This window comes from Tachypleus tridentatus, chromosome 10 (assembly GCF_004210375.1).
Source record: "Tachypleus tridentatus isolate NWPU-2018 chromosome 10, ASM421037v1, whole genome shotgun sequence".
Classification (NCBI taxonomy): Eukaryota; Metazoa; Arthropoda; class Merostomata; order Xiphosura; family Limulidae; genus Tachypleus; species Tachypleus tridentatus.
In genome coordinates, this window is record NC_134834.1 from 112,111,272 (window position 1) to 112,136,873 (window position 25,602).

Here is a 25,602-nt window from a genome sequence, read left to right on the forward strand (position 1 = left end):
CCGGTGTTATTGGTTTGGACATTCAAAGACATCTTGTTATGGTTCTTTGACACGTGTTCATTGTGGTAGTAAAGACCACGATGTCTATGATTGTCAACTGAATCCTTACTCTATAAGTTGTGATCGTTCCTGTTACTCATATTTTCATTCTTGTCCTTCGAACTTGATTTATTTTTTTATTGTATTTAACTTTCAGTTTTTTACCAGTTTTGACACAGATAGCCTAGCTGCTTTGAGCCATAAAACCCCAAGTAAGCAAACAACCAACCTTCCTAAACTTATAACATTCAAAATAGACTTGAATAACGTGTAGTTTCACAGAACAAAAATAACATTATTACAGTTTTAGCTCTGCTTTTTTAAAATTAATGTTATGCTGTGTTTGAATTCCTGTTGACAAAATTTTGTAACTTTAAAAACTTTAATACCCATTATTTTACCTTCTTCACTTTTGCACACTAAAGGTTTACTATCACACACAAGTAAAACATTTCTTCTTGTTTAATTACTGTTTATCATTAAACTTCAGTTTGTATCTTTTGCACACTAAAGGTTTACTATCACACACAAGTAAAACATTTCTTCTTGTTTAATTACTGTTTATCATTAAACTTCAGTTTGTATCTTTTGCACACTAAAGGTTTACTATCACACACAAGTAAAACATTTCTTCTTGTTTAATTACTGTTTATCATTAAACTTCAGTTTGTATCGAATGAATCTGTTAATATGAAATCTTTAATAAGAATGACTATTTATCTGAAGTAAGAGTGTGTTTAGTTTTGTGTATGATTGTAAAGTTGGTTCATGTTGAACATTGTACACATTCTACATGTACATCCATAGTGTATTCTCTCTATTTTGTTGTAGTCATGATGTATGAGTACAGGAAGAAGTTTAAACTTTGACATTTTGCTTTAACTACTATAATAGTATTTTCTTAGTTAATTGTTTGGGTCTGATTTGGCCAATGACATCATCTAAGTTGTCATCAATTCTCATTTTGATTGCTGAGATTTCTTTCTGTATTCTGTTGTGTATGTTTTCAAACTTTTGTTTGCCCCCACAAGCATTATAGTGATAGCTACCTACCAAGTATCTTTGTATTCATTTGTCAAGTGGAAAAATATTGGGTGTTAATATTTGAACCAATACACCCTGTGTCTTTATGCAGTCAGGTTGTAGGTAGTGTATGTTTATTGAAAATTTCTGTACATTGTGACTTTCATTACAAAATTTCTTACAGTTGCTAGTAACCAACAGAACATGCATATGCTTCAAGCAATATTACAAGACCTAAATAAAACCATGAGGAAGTACTACTGTTGGGGTCGTCCTCTTGGAAGTAGTCTTCTATGGGAGCAACATCTTCAGACTATAGAGCGTATATGTGTGTTTGCTAGTAGCATAGAAATACAAGAAGTAAGGATTATTTTGTTTATAATTAAAAAAGTAAGGTTACATATAAACAGGTCTTTATTCTTTTATCTGTATTACTCTATGTAACAAAATTTTTCTTGTTCCTGGGCAGAAAGTGTTATTTCCCAATTGCTTTTGCCTAAAGTAAATGGAAAAGACCTAATTTTTCTCTTCAAACTTTGCTTTAGTGACCTGGGTAATAAAATTTTCAAATTTACCAATTTTTCAGAACATTCCAGGTAGATTCAGTGCTGAGTAGTGGATAGAGAATTTTCTTGAACTTACAAGAACTTTCTAGAATGTTGTAGAACTTATGAGAATTTTCAAGAACCTTTTAGAATTTTCTAGAACTTTCCACAGTAATATATATAAAGGGGCTCACTACTTCAGTTTAGTTCTAGCTGCCTGAGTGAACACATAGACCTATCTGATTTTATCAGAGATGGCATCAAGAAGTTGCAAGCATTCTCCAGATGCATTCTGCCACATATGTGGGCAATTTATCAATACAAGAGAGAAAAAGTATTCTATGACAGCGTCTGCTAAAATGTGTGAAGCCTACAAGGTGGATTTCAGCATGTGTGTCGGGGATCGAGATGAATCCTGGGCACCTCAGCATTGCAAAAAAACTCTAGAAGGTAAGATGGACAATTGTTGCTTGTTTGAATAGTAAGATTTTATACTATACAAATTTTAGACCTTTTAAAATTTAAATATCTTTTAATTATTTTTTAAATTTCCAATAGTATGGAAAAAATATCACATATAAAATATTTTGCATGAACCTCTTACACATTAGTTGTGGATGAAATAAATTTATTCTTCATAATAATTTTATTTTGCTCTTTTACAGGATGGTACAGAGGGGACAAGAGAGCCATGAAGTACGCTATTCCAAGAATTTGGCATGAACCTACTGACCACTCAAACAATTGCTACTTTTGCATGGTGAACCCTTCCAAACATTGGGCTGGCAAGAATGCACCTGCTATCATGTATCCAGACCTTCCATCATCCATTGTCCCAGTGCCACACTGCCCTGAGCTTACTGTACCCACTCTACCAGAGAGAAAGCAGCCATCCTCAGAAGAGAGCAGCAAATCAGAAGAGGAGGTAGAGAGAAACCCATACTACCCCAACCAAAGAGACCTCAATGACTTGATCAGAGTTCTTGGTCTAACAAAGTCGAATGTTGAGCTTTTGACATCTTGGCTCGAGGAATATGATTTGTTAGATGAAAGTGTGCAAGTTGCATCTAAGAGGAAGCATCACCAACATTTTCATTCATCAAGATGGGCTCTGCTTCTGTCACTATATATCCAGTTTGTGTGAGGCAATTGGAATTGCCTGTAACCTGAACGAGTGGCACCTCTTCATTGATGGCTTGTTCAGAAGCCTCAAAGCTGTGCTGCCTCATAATGGGAATAAGTATCCATCTCCTCCCCTTGCTAGAAGCCTTGAAGTATGTTGAGTGGGGCTGGGGGGTGAAGAACTATGGCAGTATGGGCTGCAGGATGTTGCTAAAAGTCCATATACTTGATGCTCATTTTGATAAATTCAAGGATAACATGGGAGCATACCCAGAGGAGCAAAGCGAGCACTTCGACTAAGATATGTTGGACATTGAATGCTGCTACCAAGGAGCGTATAATAAAAACATGATGGGAGACTATATTTGGGGACTGATATGTGAAAGCGATTTACATTACAGTTGCAAATCTTGAGAAACTACTCATTTCTAAACATTTTTATATAACTTTAGTATAAATACATGTATATCTTGATTTCATATGTTGTTTTACTCAGACCTTATGTAAAAGAAAATGTGCAAATTTGTCCATTTTTACATAGAAAATAGGTAAATTTCATTATCTAGGTCACAAAAGCAAAGTTTGAAGGGAATAATGACTATTTTCTGTACTTTTACCACATAAGCAATTAAGAAATAACACATAATATCCAGGAACAAAATTTGTGTTACATAGTGTAATGTTCCAAAAATTCTTACAATGACATAATCCATCTGCTAATATGTTTATTAGAACTGTAACAACTGAAATTTAGGTTTGTTTTTTTTGTGAGAGACAAATGGTTCCAGTTGTTTGTTTCAGGAATTGTTAAATATGTCATGTTGGTCAATATTCTGTGTTAAAATAAAATGATAAACATTTTCCAAGTTAACTTGGTGGAAACATTATTTTAACTGATGGTAATGTAAGAACACTTGAAGTAGTGTATTACCTGAAGAATGTTTATTAAAGAAGTTGTCAATGTTTACATTTTTATTATAAAATATCATTGACGTTGAAGAGAAATGGAGCTAGAAATTTTGTAGGATTATTATATTAGTATAAAAGAACTGTTTTACCAAAAGCCAAATGTTATGTAATATAAAACTTTCAGAACCACTTGGACTGCACAAAATCCCACCACAGTGATCATGTTTTGTTAGTGTATAAAACCCTGTCCTAATTGTCAAGTTTTCTTAATGTATAAAATCTTGTCCCAGTTGTCAAGTTTTCTTAATGTATAAAATCTTGTCCCAGTTGTAATGTTTTCTTAATGTATAAAATCTTGTCCCAGTTGTCAAGTTTTCTTAATGGCAAAATTCTATACTAATGGCCACGTTTTGTTATAATGTTGTAGAAAATTCCATTCTGGTAGTCAGATTTACTTAGAATTGTAATAAATATTATTTTTGACCATAATAGCCCATTGCAAAACGTACTTACATTTACTGCAGAGATACTTTAAAATTGAAATTCCTTCAGAGAGCTTGAATATGCAAGTACGTTCAAAGATTACAACCAACAAAATATAAAATTATATATTTCTTTGAAATAAATAACATTTTCAAGTACTAAAGGTGAGATTGTGACAATTGGATACCATTTGTTGACATGGTTAATAGCTTATATGATGATTTAAAGGTAGTTATTAATTAGTTACTATTTGTTTTTAATAACTAGATTATAATTACTAACCAGTTTTTATCTTGTATTTCACCTTTTAACCCAAGAACATCAGCGTGGGATCACTATGACTTGTACAAGTTAAACCTGTGTACTAAAGTAACCACACTGGCATTCTAGGGTTAATGTGTTATCTTCACGGAAGTCCTAAGTAGGTAGTGTTATAAAATGATCTTGAATCTTCTTGATAGTAGGACTAATGTACTATCAATGTGTCTGGAGTTTCACTCTTTTAGAAACCTGATCAACTTTCTTATTTGATTGCTTTGAAAATGGTATCCAGGATTTACTGAATTATTTGCTAGGTTGGTTGAGTTTGTTATCAGTTAGGTGGATATTTATTAGACTGTCATAATGATGGAAATAACATTAACTTTTACAGCCCAAAGATGATGGCAGCCCAAAGCTAACACACCTGCCTGCTGAACTGATTCGAGAGATCCTACTTCGTCTTTGTGACTACCGAGACCTTATTAGTTCAGGACAAGCTTATGATGTAATGGAGGCTTTGATCAATGAGCAACATATCTGGCGTCAACTGTGCTATTTTCACTTCACTCGACAGCAGGTTCGTCATGCTACTGAATCTTATAAAACTAAATCGGAACGACCAGTGAGAATTGACTGGCAAGAAGTGTTTCATCGATTACGAAAGTAAGGTTTTATAAAATTGTTTTAAGAAACTTTGAACTTCATCAATAAAAACATTAGAAAAACTTGGTGATTTCAAATGTTTGTAGTTTATATTCTCAATGTTATGTATCTGTAATTGGCATTATATGCATGTATCTTGATGAACAACTAAAGTATTTGGAAATAGTAGAAGTGTGAGTTTAGTGATAAATAATGAAAAAAATAAATGCTGTTATTCTGTGCAACTTAGTACATTTGTATACGTTTATTACCCAGATTCTCTAAATTATAAATGTATGTAAAAAGTCCTCAGAATATATTGACAGTAGTATTTATTCTTGTTTTCCAAAGTTTGTAGACAGTTATGTCTTCTCAAGAATGTTAGTAGCAATATTTCTGCTTCTCATACAAGACTTTGACAGTAATTTCCTGTCAGATACTCTTGTAGCAATATTTTTGCTTGTCTAAAAGAACTGTAGCTTTATAATACTGTATACACCATTTTGAAGAACACCCAATAACATAATGGTAAGTATTATTTTTCGTTTGACTTAACCTGTTGTCATTGATAACAAGTGATATTCTTGATGCTGGTCTACATGGTAGCAAAAAGAAATATTTAGCATTTACTTTAATAGTACAACAAAGTTGTTACTTGTATTGCCTACATACAGTTATTGCAGCATCATTTCTAAGTAGTAGTGTAAACACACACACACACAACATAAACTCTTACAACATAAACTCTGTACTTATTTACCTATAATTTCAGAGTCTTTGGTTTGAAGGAGGAATATGCTGATTGTCTCTTTCTGTGTCGACATTGTCGCTGTCTGTTTTGGAAGGTGAGTTTATTGGCCGTTTTTACAATGTTTCAATATTGTAATAAATTAGTTTGGTAGGTACCCTTAAGTAGTTTTTCTAAAATTTATGTTCCAATATTGTAATAAATTAGTTTAGTAGGTACCCTTAAGTAGTTTTTCTAAAATTTATGTTTCAATATTGTAATAAATTAGTTTAGTAGGTACCCTTAAGTAGTTTTTCTAAAATTTATGTTTCAGTATTGTAATAAATTAGTTTAGTAGGTACCCTTAAGTAGTTTTTCTAAAATTTATGTTTCAATATTGTAATAAATTAGTTTAGTAGGTACCCTTAAGTAGTTTTTCTAAAATTTATGTTTCAGTATTGTAATAAATTAGTTTGGTAGGTACCCTTAAGTAGTTTTTCTAAAATTTATGTTTCAATATTGTAATAAATTAGTTTAGTAGGTACCCTTAAGTAGTTTTTCTAAAATTTATGTTTCAATATTGTAATAAATTAGTTTAGTAGGTACCCTTAAGTAGTTTTTCTAAAATTTATGTTTCAATATTGTAATAAATTAGTTTAGTAGGTACCCTTAAGTAGTTTTTCTAAAATTTATGTTTCAGTATTGTAATAAATTAGTTTAGTAGGTACCCTTAAGTAATTTTTCTAAAATTTATGTTTCAGTATTGTAATAAATTAGTTTAGTAGGTACCCTTAAGTAATTTTTCTAAAATTTATGTTTCAATATTGTAATAAATTAGTTTAGTAGGTACCCTTAAGTAGTTTTTCTAAAATTTATGTTTCAATATTGTAATAAATTAGTTTAGTAGGTACCCTTAAGTAGTTTTTCTAAAATTTATGTTTCAAGTTAATTGTAAGTAAGGAAATTGGACAATGTTTATCACAAACATACAGAGCAACTTGCTTTATAGTATAGATTAAATATATTTATGAATTTTAGATTAGGGACTCTCTTTCAACAAAGTTGATTATGCAAAAATGCAAACCTAAAGCTTCATGCTGTATTTAGTTGAACAGTTAATGGATTGTTTAGCCTTAATTTTAATATGACTATAGGAAATGCCTGTAAACTAGATAATATTTATGGTTTATATTTTTCAATTAACATTCCTAGTTAACTGGATGTGCAGTTTATTGTCCAGTTTAAGAAAAGAAAAAGGTCACTAATATTAAAACTAAACTGAAAGTCAGTCTTTTGTAGTGGTAGCCTATTTAGTTGACTGACCATTTTTAAAAGTGTACTAGTAAGAAACTGTAGGTAACTTTTACAGAAATTAAACAGGGTATTAAATAAGTCTAAAAAAGTAGTGCATCTGTAAAGTATTGGATTTAACAAAATCTTATATTGGCAGTTAGTTATGTACATATAAAAACAGTGGTACACCTGTTCTCATCTGATAAAGCTTGTCATGCGTATAAAAATAGTCGGTTGTGAATATCTAACAAAAGCATCAAATTTACCTAGGCTGTAAGTAATCAAAGATGTGCATAGTATTTTTTATTGCATTTATAAGAAGAAAAAAAACAATAACATAATGAAAGCTGTTTCATAATAACTGTTCTTACACAGCATTGCCCAGGTATTACGTGAACAAAGGGCTGATGTTTAGATATTTTTAAACAGAAAGGATCAAAACTTCACTTTTTATGTGTACTAATACTAAAAGAAAGACTTACTGTTTTCAAGCATTTTGTGAATGTGAAATTATATGAGTGGAAGAGCATATTTCCCTTTACTAATAAACTCTGTGTATGTGCATACTTTATTTCACCAGGTATTACTTGTGTGATTCAGTCTCAAACCCTGACGTTTTAGGTACACCAACAGTAATCGTTAAATAAAATTATTTCTTTTCATTATAATACTGTATCATTACACTGAGAAATTCAAATCACCCTTTATTACACCCTTTTACTTTTTTTAAAAATTAAATCCATGTGGAGTAGTTTCATGGTAAGACTGCTACATGGATTTTTATTTGATAGCAAGATGATTAAGTTTATGCCATTTCCAACCTAGTCCAACATAGAGTTGGACACAAAAAAAAAAACGTGGACTTTACAGGTTGAGGCCAATAACTTTGAGTTATTGTTCCTGTGTTTTGAAAATATGTTTTACATACAAACAAACAGACAGACAATTATCTCTAATCATTTCCACCAATCATATGAATTGTAACACTTTCATTCCAAGATTGTTTAAAACCTGCCATTACAAAACTGTTATGCAACAACAGGTTTTTAAAATACCTATACAGAACAAAACCTATCCACTTCTTTAGCCCTAAGTCACTCTCTGAGCAATCTAAAAAATTTACTTTTTAATTTAAAATTAAAGACAAACTTACACAAACATAGTATTTTTATTAGGAGAAACTTGTGCATGATGGGTAATATTGCTTACCTTTAGAGAGATTCTTCCTGAATATGATTTTTTCCCCATTACTTTCTGGTGAATCTCACTGCTCATTCAAAAATGATTGAAAAAAGTTCTGAATTATTTGTTTCTTCTTCGTTTGTTTGTTTTTAAATGAGGTTAAATTTGTTTTTTCTCTACAGAGGTAACAACGACTTTTATTTCAAAGATTTTATCAATTTAAAATCAGAAGTAGAAATAAACATTTAAGTATAATCATTTCTGCTAATAATATGAATTATAACACTTTTGTGCATGTTTTTATTTATATCTGTTATTGCAAAACTTATTGTTTTACATTACTGGTAGAAATAGATACAACAAAACAATTTGTTCCAATAATACAAATGTTAACACACTGTTATTATTATTACAAAACTTATTATTTTACATTACTGGTAGAAATAGGAACAAATTGTTTTGTATCAGAATCTCTTTAATATTCAAGCAAAGTTTCAGGGCTCAAGGTTATTTCCTCTTAGAGCTATAGTGCTGACACCTACAGGCTGTTTTATTAGTATAGCTAATACATTAAATATCTTTAACTTTTTCAGCAGAGTTTAATTCTAAGTACACAGTTTTGGTCCACTGGACAGTCTGTACTGGAGAATTATTGATTGCTGTAATTCAGAATTTACTTTGTGTGAGTTCACAAAATTTGTCTGTCTTTTACTAAATTTATATAAATATTATACACAAAAAATTAGATTTTTCTATAAAATATTTCTAGTATTGATTTGCTAGAACATTTACTGAGTCATTGTAATTGTGTGAAAGGTGAATGTAATGACAGGAAGAAAAATACTTTTCATTCAAAATGTTTTCTTCTCTGTCTGGATTCCTGTACGTGGTGAGGGGAGCTCCCAGGGGAAGGTTCTGATGTTTCAGTTTACCTCTTTTGGGATCTAAATATCCACCCACATGTTTGCCGTATGTAGCAACCTGTGAAGGGGAGGAGAGGATCCTGGTGGTTTAGGAGTCAAACCCGAACACACCACTTTGGCCTTGAATTCCTGTAGATGGGCAGCCTTGGGGTGGACCCTTGGGTCAATTGGCTGGTCCACTTGGGCTAGGGTCAACCAAGTACCAGTGTTGGATGTTCTCAACAAGTGTTGTGGACATTATATCCGATGCTGGTATTTGGGTATAGTGCTCATAAATCCCTGGCGTTGCTGCAGTGTCCTTGTTTGACATTGTAGTGCATCCCCTCCATGGTGGGTGGGGTCAGTAGGCACTGAAATTTCCCTCTATTTATTATGGATACTCCATTGAAAAATCTTAATTAAATAGTGAAAAAACAGTCTATAGGTAAATGACCACGTCTTGAAGATTCTGAGCAGCAATCCTCACCATCTAACCACCTGTTGTACCTCAATTTCTTATGTTGTATTCACTTTCAGACAAATCTTTAGAGCAAATGTCTCCCTTTTTCATTCAGAAGGAACTAGAGGGACTTGCTGGCTCTCCAAAGTCAGTAAAGGAGCTTTGATCTGGTGACATATTGGTGGAAACATCCACATCTCAACACATTGAACTCCTCTTGCATTCAAAGGCAATTGGAGATATACCTGTTGAGGTTACACCTCATGCTACTTTGAATTTGTCACGAGGAGTTATTGTTGAGAGGGATTTGAAAAACATCCTAGAGTGGGGAAACCAGTAAGAATCTCCAACCCAAGGAGTTTCTGCAGTGAGGTGTATATCCACTCGCAAAGATGGAATTATGGTGCTGACCAATGTCCTCATTCTAACATTTACATCACCATGTCTGCCTGCTACCATCAAAGCAGGTTATCTAAATTGCAGAGTATGGCTGTACATTCCAAACCCTCAGTGTCAAGGGTTTGGTCACTCAAAAACATTGTTGTGGTTCCTTGATGTGTGCTCCTTGCAGTGGCAAGGACCATGATGCCTATGATTGTGAAACACCCTCATTGTGTCCATTGTAAAGACTCTCACCCATCCTAATTTCATTCTTGCCCTGAATGGTTGGAAGGAAAAGAGGTGCAGCATTTACAAATTATTCATAACATTACTTATCAAAAACAGGCCTGGGATATTTTACATAGGTATCTCATATTCTCGAACCACATTGCTTTCCAGTGGACCCCCGTGCACATGCTTGGTAGGTAAAACATCAAAGCCAGAAGGAATCTTGGATTAAGTTCACAACTGGCATATCTTCTACTACCAGTTCCAAAGTCATATGGGACAAGATTCAAAAGGTCAGTGGGCAAAATAATTCTGTCCCCTCTCAATCTTTCTCTCTGATGGCCAGGAAGTAGCTGATACCCAGAGCATTGCTGATACTCTAGGTTAAAGCTTTTACTGAGTATCTAGCACTTCTGATTCTTTTTCCACCTTCTTAGCCATTAAAACTCGGGCAGGGCAATCACCTTTTTCCTTTCGAGCTGATTTTCTCTATAACTATAATTGTCCCTTTACACTGGTGGAACTGAAACTGGTCCTTCATCAGTCTGGCAGTATATCGGTTGGACCTGATGATATATACTCTGACATGTTGTTCCATGTATCTCCTGCTTCTCTTGCTCTTCTTCTGATTGTTTTTAACCAGATCTGATATGAGAATGTTCTTCCTGATGCCTGGCACCAGGCTGTTGTCCTACCTTTCTCTAAGATTCCTTTCAACTACCATTTAATTGCTTTGATGAGCGGTCTCTGTAAGACCTTAGAGAGGATGGTTAATGCTCGTCTTGTGTGGTTGCTCGAATCAAACAACCTCCTCTCGCCCACACAGTATGGGTTTCGATGACAGCACCCCACTGTGGACCACTTTTTTCGACTTGAAAACATCAATCAGAGAAACCTTTCTCAAATGATAACATCTTGTATTAATATTCTTTGACATTGAGAAGGCTTATGATACAACATGGAGGTATGGTATTTTGTGAGACCTCTGTATATATGGGCTAAATGGCCATTTGCCCATTTTTATTAAAATTTTTTTTAATGGACAGGAGATTCTAAGTTCATGTGGGTTCGACACTTTCCTGTTCTTTTCTACAGGAACTTGGAGCCCCTCAGGGCTGTGTTCTGAATGTCACACTTTTCAGCATAAAAATTAATGGCATCACTGAACAACTCCCTCTCAGCAGCAGCTACAGACTACCCTGAATCATTTACTAAAGTGGACCCAGCAAACGGCTTTAGCTATTCTCTCTCTAAGACCGTTTGCATGCACTTTTGCTGCCAACTGGGTATTCACCTTGTTCCTGAACTCCGTATCAGTGAAGTTGTGCTGCTTGTGGTCCCTGAGACAAAGTTCTTGGGGCTTAGACCATAAGCTGACCTTTATACCACACATCAAGCAACTGTGGGTCAAATGGACAAGAGCACTAAACATCTTCCGTGTCCTCTCTTCCACCATTTGGGGAGTGGGTCGATGCTCTATGCTAAAGATATATCTATCGTGCTTTGATTCGATCAATACTCGACTATGGATTACTGGTCTATGGCTCTGCCAGACCATCAGCTCTGCACTGGGGCTTTCTGCACTTCCCTAGTTCAGAGCTTATACATAGAGTCTCATGAAACCTTCTCCATTTGCAACTGTCTTTACTATATGCTTCGAAACTTTGTTCCTTACCAAAGCATCCCACCTGGGTTGTGTTTTCCTTCCTCAGTGAGCCACATTTTCCCAGAACAGATGATCTGTCATTGCTCCTTTTGACCTTCATATCCAGGTGCAGTTGAGTGAATTGGGTCTGTCCTTGGATAACATTGCTGTATGCATTGGTCAACCCATCCCACCATGCATCTTACAGTCTGCATTTGTGACTTGTCTTTAAGTCATTTCAGGAAAGTAGACACTCCTGATTGGAAATACTTTCTGTTATTTTTTTGAACATCTTCTGAACAATCTTTCCATTCCTATTTATACAGATGGTTCAAAATCAGGTGACTGTGTGGGCTCTGCCATGGTTTGTTGTGGTTTGGTGGTTGCATTAAGAAACCCCTCTGCAGTTTCTGTGTTCACTGCTGAACTGTATGCCATTTCTCTTGCCCTGGATCATATTGAACCTAAGCAGTACTCAAACTGCACTATTTATACTTACTTGCTTTGTTCTCTATTGGCTCTGGAATCTCTTCATGTTGGTTCACATGCCGTTTTATCCAATATTCAAAACTGACTGGCCCATTTATCTTTAACATCTATTTCTATCCAGCTTTTCTGGATACCGGGCCACGTTGGTATTCACAGGAAAGAGCTCACTAACATTACAACTAAATCTATCTGTTCTAGCACTATCACCACTGTGCCTATTCTGTACATGGACTACGGTCCTGTATTTAAGGCTCAGCTCTGTGCCAGCTGGCAGTAAACTTGGAGTGAGCAATGGGACAACAAGCTTTTTCAAATAAAACCATATATTGGACTTTGGCCCGTCTTGCTTCCGTAAGGATCGGAAGGAGGAAGTTGTTCTAACTAGACTACCCATTGGTCGCAGTTTTTTAACTCAGAGTTTTCTTTTACCTGGAGCTGATGCACCAGTGTGTAGTCTGTGTAACACTCAGATCACAATAAGCCACATTTTACTTGTCGTCGTTACAACTCTCAACAATAGCACCATTTTAAACATGTCCTGTCCCAAGGTTTGTCCGTAACATTAGACAGTGTTACCAGTGATGGTGATACTGTCCACCTTGGTAGTGTTTTTAGTTTTTTAAAAGCCATTAATCTTTTTAATGCCATTTAGGTTTTTTAATTTATTCATTAGACCTTTTTAATGTGGTTCCCTTTTAAAATCACAGTTCATCTAGTTCGATTTGAAATTAGAAACTGGCCATAACATTAGATAATTGAAACCAGGACTAGAAAGGCCAATTTCAGGTGACTAACACTGCTGTTTGAACTACCTGTTAGTCATCCTGGTGAGTTATTATTATAATTTTGCTACATGTCTTTTAAAATCTTTTTATTACTTTACTTTTTGAAAATGGCCATAACATCAAATAACTCAGAACCAGGACTGGAAAGGCCAACTTCAGGTGACTGGCAGTGGTTTTGTACGTACCTGTTAGTCTTCCTGGTGAGTTATGATAATTACAGTTATGCTACAGAAAGTCCTTTACAAGTTGAATTACTGTAGACTTGATGTTGTAGACTATATGTAAACATTGGTTTTATGCTATTTATTTATTTTAAACTTTGTTTTGTTTTACCTTAATTTCCTTTTTATGAATTTTACTAAATTTAATTTTACCTTTGTGCCAGACATTTGGCAGATAACCTAGCTGCTTTGTACCATAAAACACTAAATCAACCAACCAACCAATCAAAATGTTTTCACTTTTATAATCTGTGGAACCTCCTAACCAAATATCAGTTATTTTTTTTAACAAAATCTAACTGTAATGAAAAGAATGGTTGAAAAATATGAAGTAAAGTGACTAATACAGTTCCTTTCTCTTCACTATTGACTGTGGAGTTACTAGTATACATAGTTTAGACCTTTTTATATTTTTCTGCATAGAACTGTAACCTTGCTCTTCTTAACAATAAAACAGATAATCACAGCATGAGGCATTACACTGTTCACTTGATCTGAGAAACAGGTGAACATACAAAGCTTTTAGTTATATCTCAGTAAAGCAATAAGTGTAGAGGAAAATTTAAATTATCTTAGCAATAACCTACAGTATAATTAATTTGTACAAGCCTTTGGAAGAACAAAATTAGAGGAAAAACCCTAAAATGTGCAATTTGATGCACAAATAAATTACATGATGGTGAAGATAGAAACTGAGAAATTACAACTTGTATAATATTGAAATTGGAATTATAAGTTATTTGTTTATGCTATGTTACTGACATATGATTAATATTACTTCTCTAATAAAAATTTGACACTAAATTTATTATAAATGTTCCAGTTTCTCACAGTGTAATTCTGTTAAAACTATTTATATCTTAGTATCTGTGGGTTTCAGGTTTGGATCTGGGCTGTGAAAGATATAAGCATGTTTCAGAATTTTATGTTAATACAGACTTGAGTTTTCTAGTGTTGAACAAATGGACTGATGGAAGTAAGTTTTGCATTGTAGTGTTCTGTAAATTATTGAATGTTGTGATGCTTGAGTCATAATACTCCAGTATGTATATATATAATTGCTGTCCCTTTATTAAAGTACTTCAATTGATGAGTCAAGCCTAAATTTAGGAGTTAATGTTATGTAAGCCACCAATCAAGTCCTTTATGTTTTGTCTTAATCATAATTATATGGACTAAATTTGAGTTGGTTTGTACATGTGATTGGGTTGTACTTCTGTGTGTTCTACAAATTATTGCTTCTGTGTTTTACCTTATTTTTTAAAATTACTTTGCAGTCTTCTGGACACCCCTGCATTCATGCATCACAACAGCAGCTAAATGAAAAGTGTATTCCAGTGCAGCCTCAGGCTTTTCTCAAATTCTTTTCTCTGTGACATCACAGCCGAACCTTCTGTTAGCCCTCTTAATGTGATGTAGCCTGTGATTGAAATGCACTCCCTACTTCACTTTCTCTTCTGGTGGACTGCAGGATAGACTTGAGTGTCCCCTGGGAATTATAGCTACCAGCTATGAGAAGGGATAATTTCTTTGTATTTTATTTGATGAAAGATTGCTTGTCTGTGAAGGAAAGAAACTTCAGCTTTTCACATTTAAAATTTATCAAGGTTTACTAGGGTAAAGTTCCATAAGTTAAACTATACAAATGGTTAATAAACTTTGTAGATGTTCATGTTTATCTATTATATCAAAGTAAATTTTCTTGTTTGTACAAACATTTCACAACTGAAGGAAACATTTATTTATATACAGAATAATAAATCTGAGGAGATATTTTGTTACATCTATAAAAAAATATGTATTATATTTTCATTGTTCCTGGGAGCTACTTTTGCTAAACAGTTGTATAGGATGATGATCACTAAACAGTTGTATAGGATGATGATCACTAAACAGTTGTATAGGATGATGAGCACTAAACAGTTGTATAGGATGATGATCACTAAACAGTTGTATAGGATGATAATCCAGGTTTTAAATCTCCAAATCTTGCTTCTCCTTATTCCCAAACACAAAACAAACATGTAACATACGTGAAGTTTTGGTTTTGATATTTTTTCAGTATGTAGTGTTATATTTAATGACTCACAAAATACTTCTATGCCCAGAGTCCAATTTTAATATCACATCCAGAACAAAATATTTTAAATGTTTCATTTCTAGGAAAGCAGTTGTTCAAATAACCCTTGTAATATTCACAAAAATAAATAGGGAACTTATAACTGGCTCATCAGATTTCAAAAATGCTAGCTGTCTTCAACTAGGATACCCTTTCTACAATTAACATCCCAATAAACAATCTGATTTGTGTGTTATAAGTCACATCATATGGTATAGGTTCCATGAATATTGATAACGTACAGCTAGATACCTTTTATACAATTAACACCCCAATAAACAACCTGAGTTCTATGTTAAAATCACACCGTTATATTAGTTGATCATTTAACTAATCATAAGTCAATATGCTTTAAACAAATGTGATTTTCTTTTGTCTTTAATATAAAACAGGAGTTCTTGTTTGTACATATTTGCCTGTGAACATAGTTTTCAAACTAGCACTTCAAAAATGTATTGATTTGTATACCAGTGTTTATTATTTTCATTATCAGCACTTTTTCTTAAGAACATTATCAAGTTTAGTTATTTTGGTTTAAACAAGAGAAACGAAAATAGCTGTTAAAAGAAACACAAAATAATTGAGATGTTAACAAGTAATATCCAAACTGTGTGTTCTAAGTGAGATGAAACTTTGGGTCGTGTTATGACAAACTTTTAGTGTAAACAAAATAAATCCCTGTTACAAACTTGTTTTGGGACTCTTGTATTATAGAACTGAATAACTAAAAATAGTTTGAAATGTCGTCCTCAAGTTGTGAGTGTTCCATTCAGCTACCAGTATCTAGTACTTTATTTTGTCATGTTGTGAGTGTTCCATTCAGCTACCAGTATCTAGTACTTTATTTTGTCATGTTGTGAGTGTTCCATTCAGCTACCAGTATCTAGTACTTTATTTTGTCATGTTGTGAGTGTTCCATTCAACTACCAGTATCTAGTACTTTATTTTGTCATGTTGTGAGTGTTCCATTCAGCTACCAGTATCTAGTACTTTATTTTGTCATGTTGTGAGTGTTCCATTTAGCTACCAGTATCTAGTACTTTATTTTGTCATGTTGTGAGTGTTCCATTCAGCTACCAGTATCTAGTACTTTATTTTGTCATGTTGTGAGTGTTCCATTCAGCTACCATTATCTAGTACTTTATTTTGTCATGTTGTGAGTGTTCCATTCAGCTACCAGTATCTAGTACTTTATTTTGTCATGTTGTGAGTGTTCCATTTAGCTACCAGTATCTAGTACTTTATTTTGTCATGTTGTGAGTGTTCCATTCAGCTACCAGTATCTAGTACTTTATTTTGTCATGTTGTGAGTGTTCCATTCAGCTACCAGTATCTAGTACTTTATTTTGTCATGTTGTGAGTGTTCCATTCAGCTACCAGTATCTAGTACTTTATTTTGTCATGTTGTGAGTGTTCCATTCAGCTACCAGTATCTAGTACTTTATTTTGTCATGTTGTGAGTGTTCCATTCAGCTACCAGTATCTAGTACTTTATTTTGTCATGTTGTGAGTGTTCCATTCAGCTACCAGTATCTAGTACTTTATTTTGTCATGTTGTGAGTGTTCCATTCAGCTACCAGTATCTGGTACTTTATTTTGTCATGTTGTGAGTGTTCCATTCAGCTACCAGTATCTAGTACTTTATTTTGTCAAGTTGTGAGTGTTTCATTTAGCTACCAGTATCTAGTACTTTATTTTATCAAGTTGTGAGTGTTCCATTCAGCTACCAGTATCTAGTACTTTATTTTGTCAAGTTGTGAGTGTTCCATTTAGCTACCAGTATCTAGTACTTTATTTTGTCATGTTGTGATTCAGCTACCAGTATCTAGTACTTTATTCTACTAGTTTTTGATATAGAATGTGCAGCTGTCTGTGTGAAGTTATTTACTATTTTTCTAACTATTAGTTCATTGTTTTCACTGTATAATTATATGAAAAGTTTTATAACATAATAAAACTGTGTTCTAAGACTTACATATATAACATAATAAAACTGTGTTCTAAGGCTTACATATTTTCCTGTCGTGTGGGAAGACATGTTCCCTTCTACAGCTTTAAGTTTATTTCATGAAATAGTGGTTAGTTTTCAACAAATTAATCTTTCACAGTTGCCTAGACAGTTCACTTAGAAAATAAATTTTAAAATTAACTACCATCATAAATTAAGTCCATGTAATAAATTTTAAAAATGTGCAAAAGAAAGTATTTAAACCGAGAGTATTGTGTATAATTAACTGAATCGTCGGTTATGTTTGTATTAAGCTTTGTAAACTGAAGGTTATATTAGATGTTCAGGTCCATAAGTGGTGTGACAGTTTGGTTTTAACTACGTGAAAATAAAATCTTTGTTTCATTCTTGACTTGGTGTATATATTTATCTGTAATGACCTTTTAACTGGTGGGTTAGATTGTATTTTGATGTTATTTTTGACAATTTCTGTATTCTGTGGAAAGAATTGTGGTTCAATAAAGTTTGTAATGCAGACACATTTATGTTTTATGTGGGTGCAAAGTTTGTCATCATCTTTATATAAATAAAATCATGGTCTATATCTCTGGAATGTAATTTTGTTAGCTTAATATTTCGCTATTAACTTATAAAATTGGCCGGGTGGTTAAGGCGCTCGCTTCGTAATACCGTGTTTCTCCGAAAATAAGACAGGGCTTATATTAATTTTCACTCCAAAATATGACACTAGGGCTTATTTTCGGGGGATGTCTTATTTTGATATATTAAAAAAAAATGAAGTTACAAAGTAAAACTATTAAACTAACCATTTAAAATAAACTATTGTTAAACTATTAAACTAACTGATTAATACTTAAACAAACTAATTAACTAACTATTAAACTAATTAATAAATTAATTTTTTTTATTTCTTTCCTCTTCCTGCCACTCTTAACTATGGCTTATTTTAAGGGTAGGGCTTATATTAAAACTATCCCCAAAAATCACACTAGGTCTTATTTTTTGGGTAGGTCTTATTATCGGAGAAACACGGTATGAGGGTCGTGGGTTCGAATCTCCGTCATGCCAAACATGCCCTTTCAGCCGTAGGGTCGTTGTAAGGGTCAATCTCACTATTTATTGATAAAACAGTAGCACCTCTAGTTTTTCACTCTACATTAGGGGCGACTGTTGCAGATAGCTCTCGTGTATGTTTCCATCGTGTTATATCAATACACACATATAACACTTGAATGTATATACGTTCAGAGACATTGTTTTAAGTCTGTATAGTCAAAGTTCAACATTTTAAAATATTTAAAATGCCATTAAAATCTATGTATTAAAGGCTAACTTTTGTATTTGTTCAATTTAGGCTTATCTGCATTCATTAAAACGGATTCTGTAATTTTTCTGTTCAGAAAATTATGACCTTTATTATCTGTTCCTGGTATGCCATGTTCTTTATCATAATGTTCTGCAAAACCGTTGTTTGTACTGAGGTTTTGAATGACACGCACATATTGAGATATTCTATGATGTTCGGGTCTTCCCTACATACGGACTAGAACATGCACCACAAGGTTTTCACACACACACACTTTCATGTAGTCTACATTTAGTAGTTTAACAGTTGTGTTTTAATACATCGCGTTGCTTCCTTGTTATTAACTATGTAGGGTAGATGTCTAGCTTTTGTACTATTTTAATAGATAAGTTTGATAGTATGTTTACTTTCATGGTTATTCTATTACTTGTATGTGGAAGCACCTGGTTTTAAATGTTTTTTTTTCTTTATTTATGCGGTTCGAAAGAACATGTCTATATTTTGTTTATCTATCAAAATTTATTATATCTTGTATAAATTCCTGTGAATGGTCATTTCGTCATAAAATAGTCGTCAGGTTTTCCCCAGCCTCCTCCCACATTTCTTTGTTATTACAAATTTTATCAGTCTTATGGAGGTAGCCAATAAAGTCGCCTCGTTTTGCAGCAGGGGGCAACGAAGAGCTTTAGGAGTTGGCTTACAGAAAATACCAAGTAGGCACCTGGTGTAGAGACGTTAATGGTTTTTTAAATATTTATATAATGAGAAGAATAAATACTTATCAATACATATATGAAAGAATGTCTCAGATAATTAACCTCTTCTAAATATAATGATATTAATAGTTTAGTTATTGCTTTATACATTATTTATTTAACATTGTTAGTTTAGTTTGTCTTAACAATATAAAGTAAATAATGTTTAATATTATTATAACACGTACTTTGTAAACACAAATATCAATGTTCGATTTATAAGAGAAAGTGTTTCAAATTGGACTTAACTGCATTATTGAACTTCTAGGATATCGATAGCTCCTGATGAAGCTGTAATAGCGAAATATTGAAGTAATAAAGATTCCTTCTGAGGATATAGGTCTTGATTTTATTTAGAAAAATACACATATAATTTTTCATGATAATTTGATTAAAAGACAATAGAATTATTATAATTTAAAACAAGAAACTTAAATATATTGAAATTTCTTATTCAGATTATAATGCCTCGATTATCACGTTGTTTCAGTTGCTCGCTTTTTTTTTTTTTTTTTTGTTTATCCAGACCAGCGCGGATAATCAAGGCATTAATGTATATAAAAATATTTTTACTTTTACAGCAACAAGTATATGCTGACGTTCACATATTATCAACAACCACTTTATAATATTGCCTGAACTAACTGCATTTGCTCCCGTATGAGCCTAAACACATGCGTTGATTGGTTGAATTGAGAGAAGTGTGTGTGTGTTTTCGTATAGCAAAACCACATCGGGCTATCTGCTGAGCCCACCGAGGGGAATCGAACCCCTGATCTTAGCGCTGTAAATCAGTAGACATACCGCTGTACTAGCGGGGGTTAGAATTGAGAGAAAGAAGGAAAAAAATGGAGCGAACTTAGTAAAGTATTGTGAAACTGCAGCGAGTTTTCGAAAAAACAACAACATGAAGAAACGTTGAATTCGCCATTAATAGTCGAGAAACAAAAGCTCGTCTTAGGATTCAAAGAACTCGAAAATAGTACCGTTTTTCCAAGGACTCAAACTATTTCAGATTCGAGTTCTTTATAGCACGTCCCTGCACACGAATAATACGGGAGAAAACACCAGGTGCCGCTGTGAAATTTTTAGTTGCCTCATGCCCAGGGGTTGTAGATGTCTGGTTTACATGCACGTAAAATGTCGTTCGAATTGTCCATCTGGTACAAACGGAAGGTAATATGATGTTTTGTGCTTTCTCTGTGTTTTCAATGGACTACGAACAGTGTTGAATTCAAGGGAAAGCACCTAGAAACTTCTGATAAACATTACACAGTTGAACATGTCTATGGTGTCACCATTTAGATTGGATGGGGCAGTCCTCTTGTTGTTATGATTGGTTTGTGGTACAATATATAGTTGTGACGCTTGTATTTTGCTAAATGATTTAAGAAACAACAAGCGGAAATGCTCCAAAAATAGACTAAATTGAACTAATACAACTTACAAGGCTCTCCAAGGTGCCTAATCCCCAGTAAAAGTTGCCTCCAAACTGAATTTTGGAACAAACTGTTCAAGCTGAACATATGCTTTTACTGCAGAGTTACATAATGCTTTTACTGCAGAGTTACATAATGGCGTATCTGTGCTTTGTCCACCGTGGGTTATCGAACATCGGATTTCAGTATTGTACCGGGAAGTTGGTTTTTATGTTAGGCTTGTATCAAATCAACAATATACTACTTGATTTTGTTTGATATCTTGTGAATTAAAATATGATAACAGCATGGACGATCTAAAAGTGACTTTCATATCATTGGGTGTCGCCAAAACCATATGTACTTTGCGATGTTCCATTTGTAGTTGGGTAATTTTGTTATTTTAACATAACATTTTTAGCACAAAGCATGTCGTGAAAGGTTACATTGTGGTATAGATAAGTAGTTATAAGAGTGACAGTACTGAGCAGCTAACTTTTATCTTGTCAGTGGTTCAGAATTAGGAACGGTCGGTGATAGCTTTAGTGTCTTTGTCATAAATATAAATAAAAGTTCTCTCTATACAACATAGTGGGCAGTGTTGAAAGTACTAAGCTGCTCAACATATTTTCGGTTTAGCTTACCAATAATGGTAAGTTTTTAGCGACTTTTTCCTACAATGTCGACTCCAGTTCACTTTATTATTATTAATTAAAATGTTAATAATAGCATTATTCTATCAATGAATTTACAACTAAATATTTCAAAATAATTGTCGTATACAGAGTAGAAAAATGAAATCTTTGAACAGCTTGTTAACAATTATCTCTAAAATGGGTTAATTATATTTTATCATCCATAGAGTGAGTTTATTATTCTTACAATTCTTTAATTCTATCAGATAATATATTGAGTGATTTACTTCGTAAAATGGCTAGTTAATAATTGAACTGTAAATAGTTAATAATAATAATAATAGTTAATAACTGAACTGTAAATAAACCTAACTTTAATCGGAGGTTTATATACTTTAGGAATAACATACATGAAAGACAGATATAAAAAGGTTTTGGTTGTGAAGTCTTGTTTAGATAATAAACATTTTTTCGTCATAGTTTTAGTCTTACAGTTTTTCCTTTTGATGTTATTACATACTTAGCTGTTGAAATAACGTTTTTTCATACATACATATCTGTGTGTATAATTATTTATATTTTCTTTCTCTCTTTAGAAAGAGTGCAGGTTAGACCTATGGTGGAGCTCTAAACTTTGAAGCTGGTGATCCGTGTGCTCGATACCACACTACACACCTTAACCTATAGATAAGTAGTTATAAGAGTGACAGTACTGAGCAGCTAGCTTTTCTCTTATCAGTGGTTCAGAATTAGGAACGGTCGGTGATAGCTTTAGTGTCTTTGTCATAAATATAAATAAAAGTTCTCTCTATACAACATAGAGGGCAGTGTTGAAAGTACTAAGCTGCTCAACATATTTTCGGTTTAGTTTGCCATGTGAATTTATGAAACTAGTTTTCGATATTCCTACGTGACACGTTATCTGCAACTGTCTCTAATTATAGAGCTGGGGAATTAAAACAAAAGTTGCACGCGGATATGGAACACGACAGGTGAACGAACGGTCAACTTATGTCCGATTTTGTCATTAATTTCTTTTTGTTTGCTGCAAATTAACATCAACACGAGCAACTTGACACAGTTTTGTGTTTTATCCTTGACTTTCTTTACATAAACTGATTCAGTTTTGTACCAAAAAACTATTTGGTACTTTTCCCATTGACGTATTTAGGTGGGGGCTAGAGGAGGCTCAGCCCATAGCTCATGATCTTAATGGGGACCCATTGATAAATTTATTCTATGTAAAATTTCATGGGATGTAGAACCCACCAAAATTATTAGCTCCTGGACCCACATAACCTTAAATCCATCCCTGTTTATTTCGCTTGTCATTTTTGTTTTAAATACAAATATTAATTATCATTTTCGAACCTCTGTCAGGTTATAATGTTTATTAGTTTGTTTTTAGTCAAGAAATCACATAAAACCAAAATATAGTACGTGACCTGAAGTGTGATTACTTGAAAACAGCATATTGGTTTCATTGTAAAATATTAGAATTCCCAACTTTAAATTACAATATACTAATTTTCTAGAGGACCATGCCCTCAGACCCCAGGCTTTGGCATTACGGGACTTTTAACAGCTTTAACATTCTGATTTTAATATCTGTACGTCTAACCAATCACCTCTTCTTACACCACTATATCTAACCTGAACAATTCCAGTTTACAATACACGTTATAAATTCATTGTAGTGTGCCGATAGCAAAGGTTAGTTCAATTACATTGTTGTTATCTCAAGTTTAATCCCCTCGAGCATTTGCTACTAAATCTTTAGGTACCCAAGACCATAATTTGTTTCTAATGTAACCCAGTTTATTTTCGCCCTTAACGTAGCCTATCATTTATTTATAGTATTTTAGTTTACATAGCGTTTCTTCCTTGTACGAACCTTTCAAATCAGGAGAAATGATTTTTTGTTTGTCAATAATACATATCAAACATCTATAGGGGCGTTGACAGAAAACAACTAACCCTATACACAGGAGTAGTGGGGGTTGAACACTAATAAAACGGCCTCCAGGGCGAAACCACCCTGGTGCTTCACATTTATAGAGAATGTTGTTTATTTCTTTCCTTGAAAATTATGTCAACCTTTCAAATTTGTTTCTTTCTGGTATAGTCTCAGCTTCTCCCTTAAAAACCCCAATGCATGTGCACGTTGTGTATAAAGGGCTTCATGCTTTTCTTTTTAAAGGTGTTCCCGAAGTACGTAATAACACAAATTTGAAGGCGTACTCTTGTAATGCATTGTACCTTATTTTAACATTTGTCGAGATATTCTGGATTAATTGACAAAAGTAATGCCAATACAGTCAACGTAACAACAACGAATTATTTAATTTTTTAATTAGTAATGTTTGTTTACCACAGACTACATTCACTTTACCACAAGTTTTAGTTTAGACTTAAGTTCACAAATAATGTTTGAACAGAAACTGATATACTAATGCCATCTAAGTTTAACTTACAGAAATTAACTAGATTCACCAACTTGCATTATTAATACAGAATTTGTTCACTCATTACTCACTGAAAAAATTCATTGATTGAGTCAATTATAACTGGTTAGTCACATTTGTATTGGACTCTTGTTTCTACATATTATATGAAGCTTCTTGATTCTTAACTTCTCCAATCTTAATGTAATACGCCCTCTAGGAAGCGTGTAAGTTAAAAATTGAACATTTAGCTTATAAATTGCACCCTTTCCGATTGTAAACTCTCTTGAACAATCCTAATGTGCAAATAAAATACTACACTAAATTATTCATTCATCAAATATTTTTGATAGTTTTTTTTTTTTCCAAGGGTTATGGTACATGAATGGAATGGTCTTTTGTCCTTCTTCATCACTTGCTTTCCAATCAGTTTTCATATTATCCCTGAGTAGATGGTCAAGTGAATTCACTGTTGGCTTTATCCTTGGTGACCCTCTGAGAATGGTTTCGAGAGGTATTCTGGGCTCTGCTGTAGATTGGTGCTCCACAGACAAATTATTCTCTGAAATTACCAAACTTTCTGCTCTCTCACCAACAAACTTTCGAAGAAGGTCATGTTGATAGCTTTGGCTCGGACTAATTATTATCCTGGATGCTGTAATCCACATAATTCAGTACAACATATAGCCAATCCCAAGACCTTCTTTACCTTGGAGTTTGCCTTTTCGTGAAATAGAGAGATTAAACAGCCAAACCATGGATTCTTGGTTTTATCAACATTAATATTATAGTAACTTTTTATCAAGAGCTGTTTTAAGTCTTTCTCTGGTAAAGTCACGTGTGCCCTAAACTATATTTCCTAATCCCTATTCTTCAAGAAAAACTCTTCTTCAAATGCAAGTATAAAAAATTCAATGGCACTATAAGTTCTCTTCCAAACATCAGTGATTATGATGTGTAGCCTGTAACCAACTTATAAGTAACAATGGAAAATATCTGACGTTTCCTGATATTCTTCCACTAAAATAATAACTAATTTAACATTTGTATCTCTCCACAATTCTGTTAAGACATTTCGCTCCAACAAGGTTAATTCTAGGTTCAACTCCTTATTTGAGTGAAGTTCCTTTAGAACTCTAAATCTAGAAAATCTAAATCGAGAATTCTTCCAGCCATCAATCACTTCATCAGGACAACTGGGATGTTTGGTTTTACTGTGGTTCAGCAACTAAATATACATTTATTCCTAACAAGTCGTAGTACGAGTAGTTCACCTCTTGGTAGAGCAATAACTGTTTTCTTTGTTGTCACTGGTATGATAACTCTCATATAGTACATTAGGATTTCCTGGTTATTGAGTTTGAGACTTCTTTGAGGTAGCTTAATCTTGCATCCAGGTTTCCACATGAAAAAAGTTCCAAATATGTATTCCTTATTAGTGTCAATTGCCTAAACATAAAGAGATGCAGATAAGTTTCCCACACTAAAGGAAACTTCCAATTTTTCTCTTGTTTATGTCCAGTTGACAATCTCATCAGTTTATACTCCATGTCCAGTTGACAATCTCATCAGTTTATACTTCATGTCCAGTTGACAATCTCATCAGTTTATACTCCATC

The 25,602-nt window shown here is 33.4% G+C and overlaps 1 protein-coding gene across 3 annotated transcripts in view; it reads left to right on the forward strand.

Moving 5' to 3' along the window:
• Nucleotides 1-17,956, forward strand: part of LOC143230101 (F-box only protein 25-like) — a 73,790-nt gene extending 55,834 nt beyond the window's left edge. For all 3 annotated transcript variants that reach the window (XM_076463147.1, XM_076463148.1, XM_076463149.1), the window contains 4 exons: nucleotides 1,247-1,422; nucleotides 4,774-5,045; nucleotides 5,797-5,869; nucleotides 14,615-17,956. In XM_076463147.1, the coding sequence (XP_076319262.1) occupies nucleotides 1,247-1,422; nucleotides 4,774-5,045; nucleotides 5,797-5,869; nucleotides 14,615-14,713 (620 nt within the window). In that variant the 3' untranslated portion in view covers nucleotides 14,714-17,956. The remainder of the gene's footprint in view (nucleotides 1-1,246; nucleotides 1,423-4,773; nucleotides 5,046-5,796; nucleotides 5,870-14,614) is intronic.
• The last annotated feature ends 7,646 nt before the right edge of the window (nucleotides 17,957-25,602 follow it).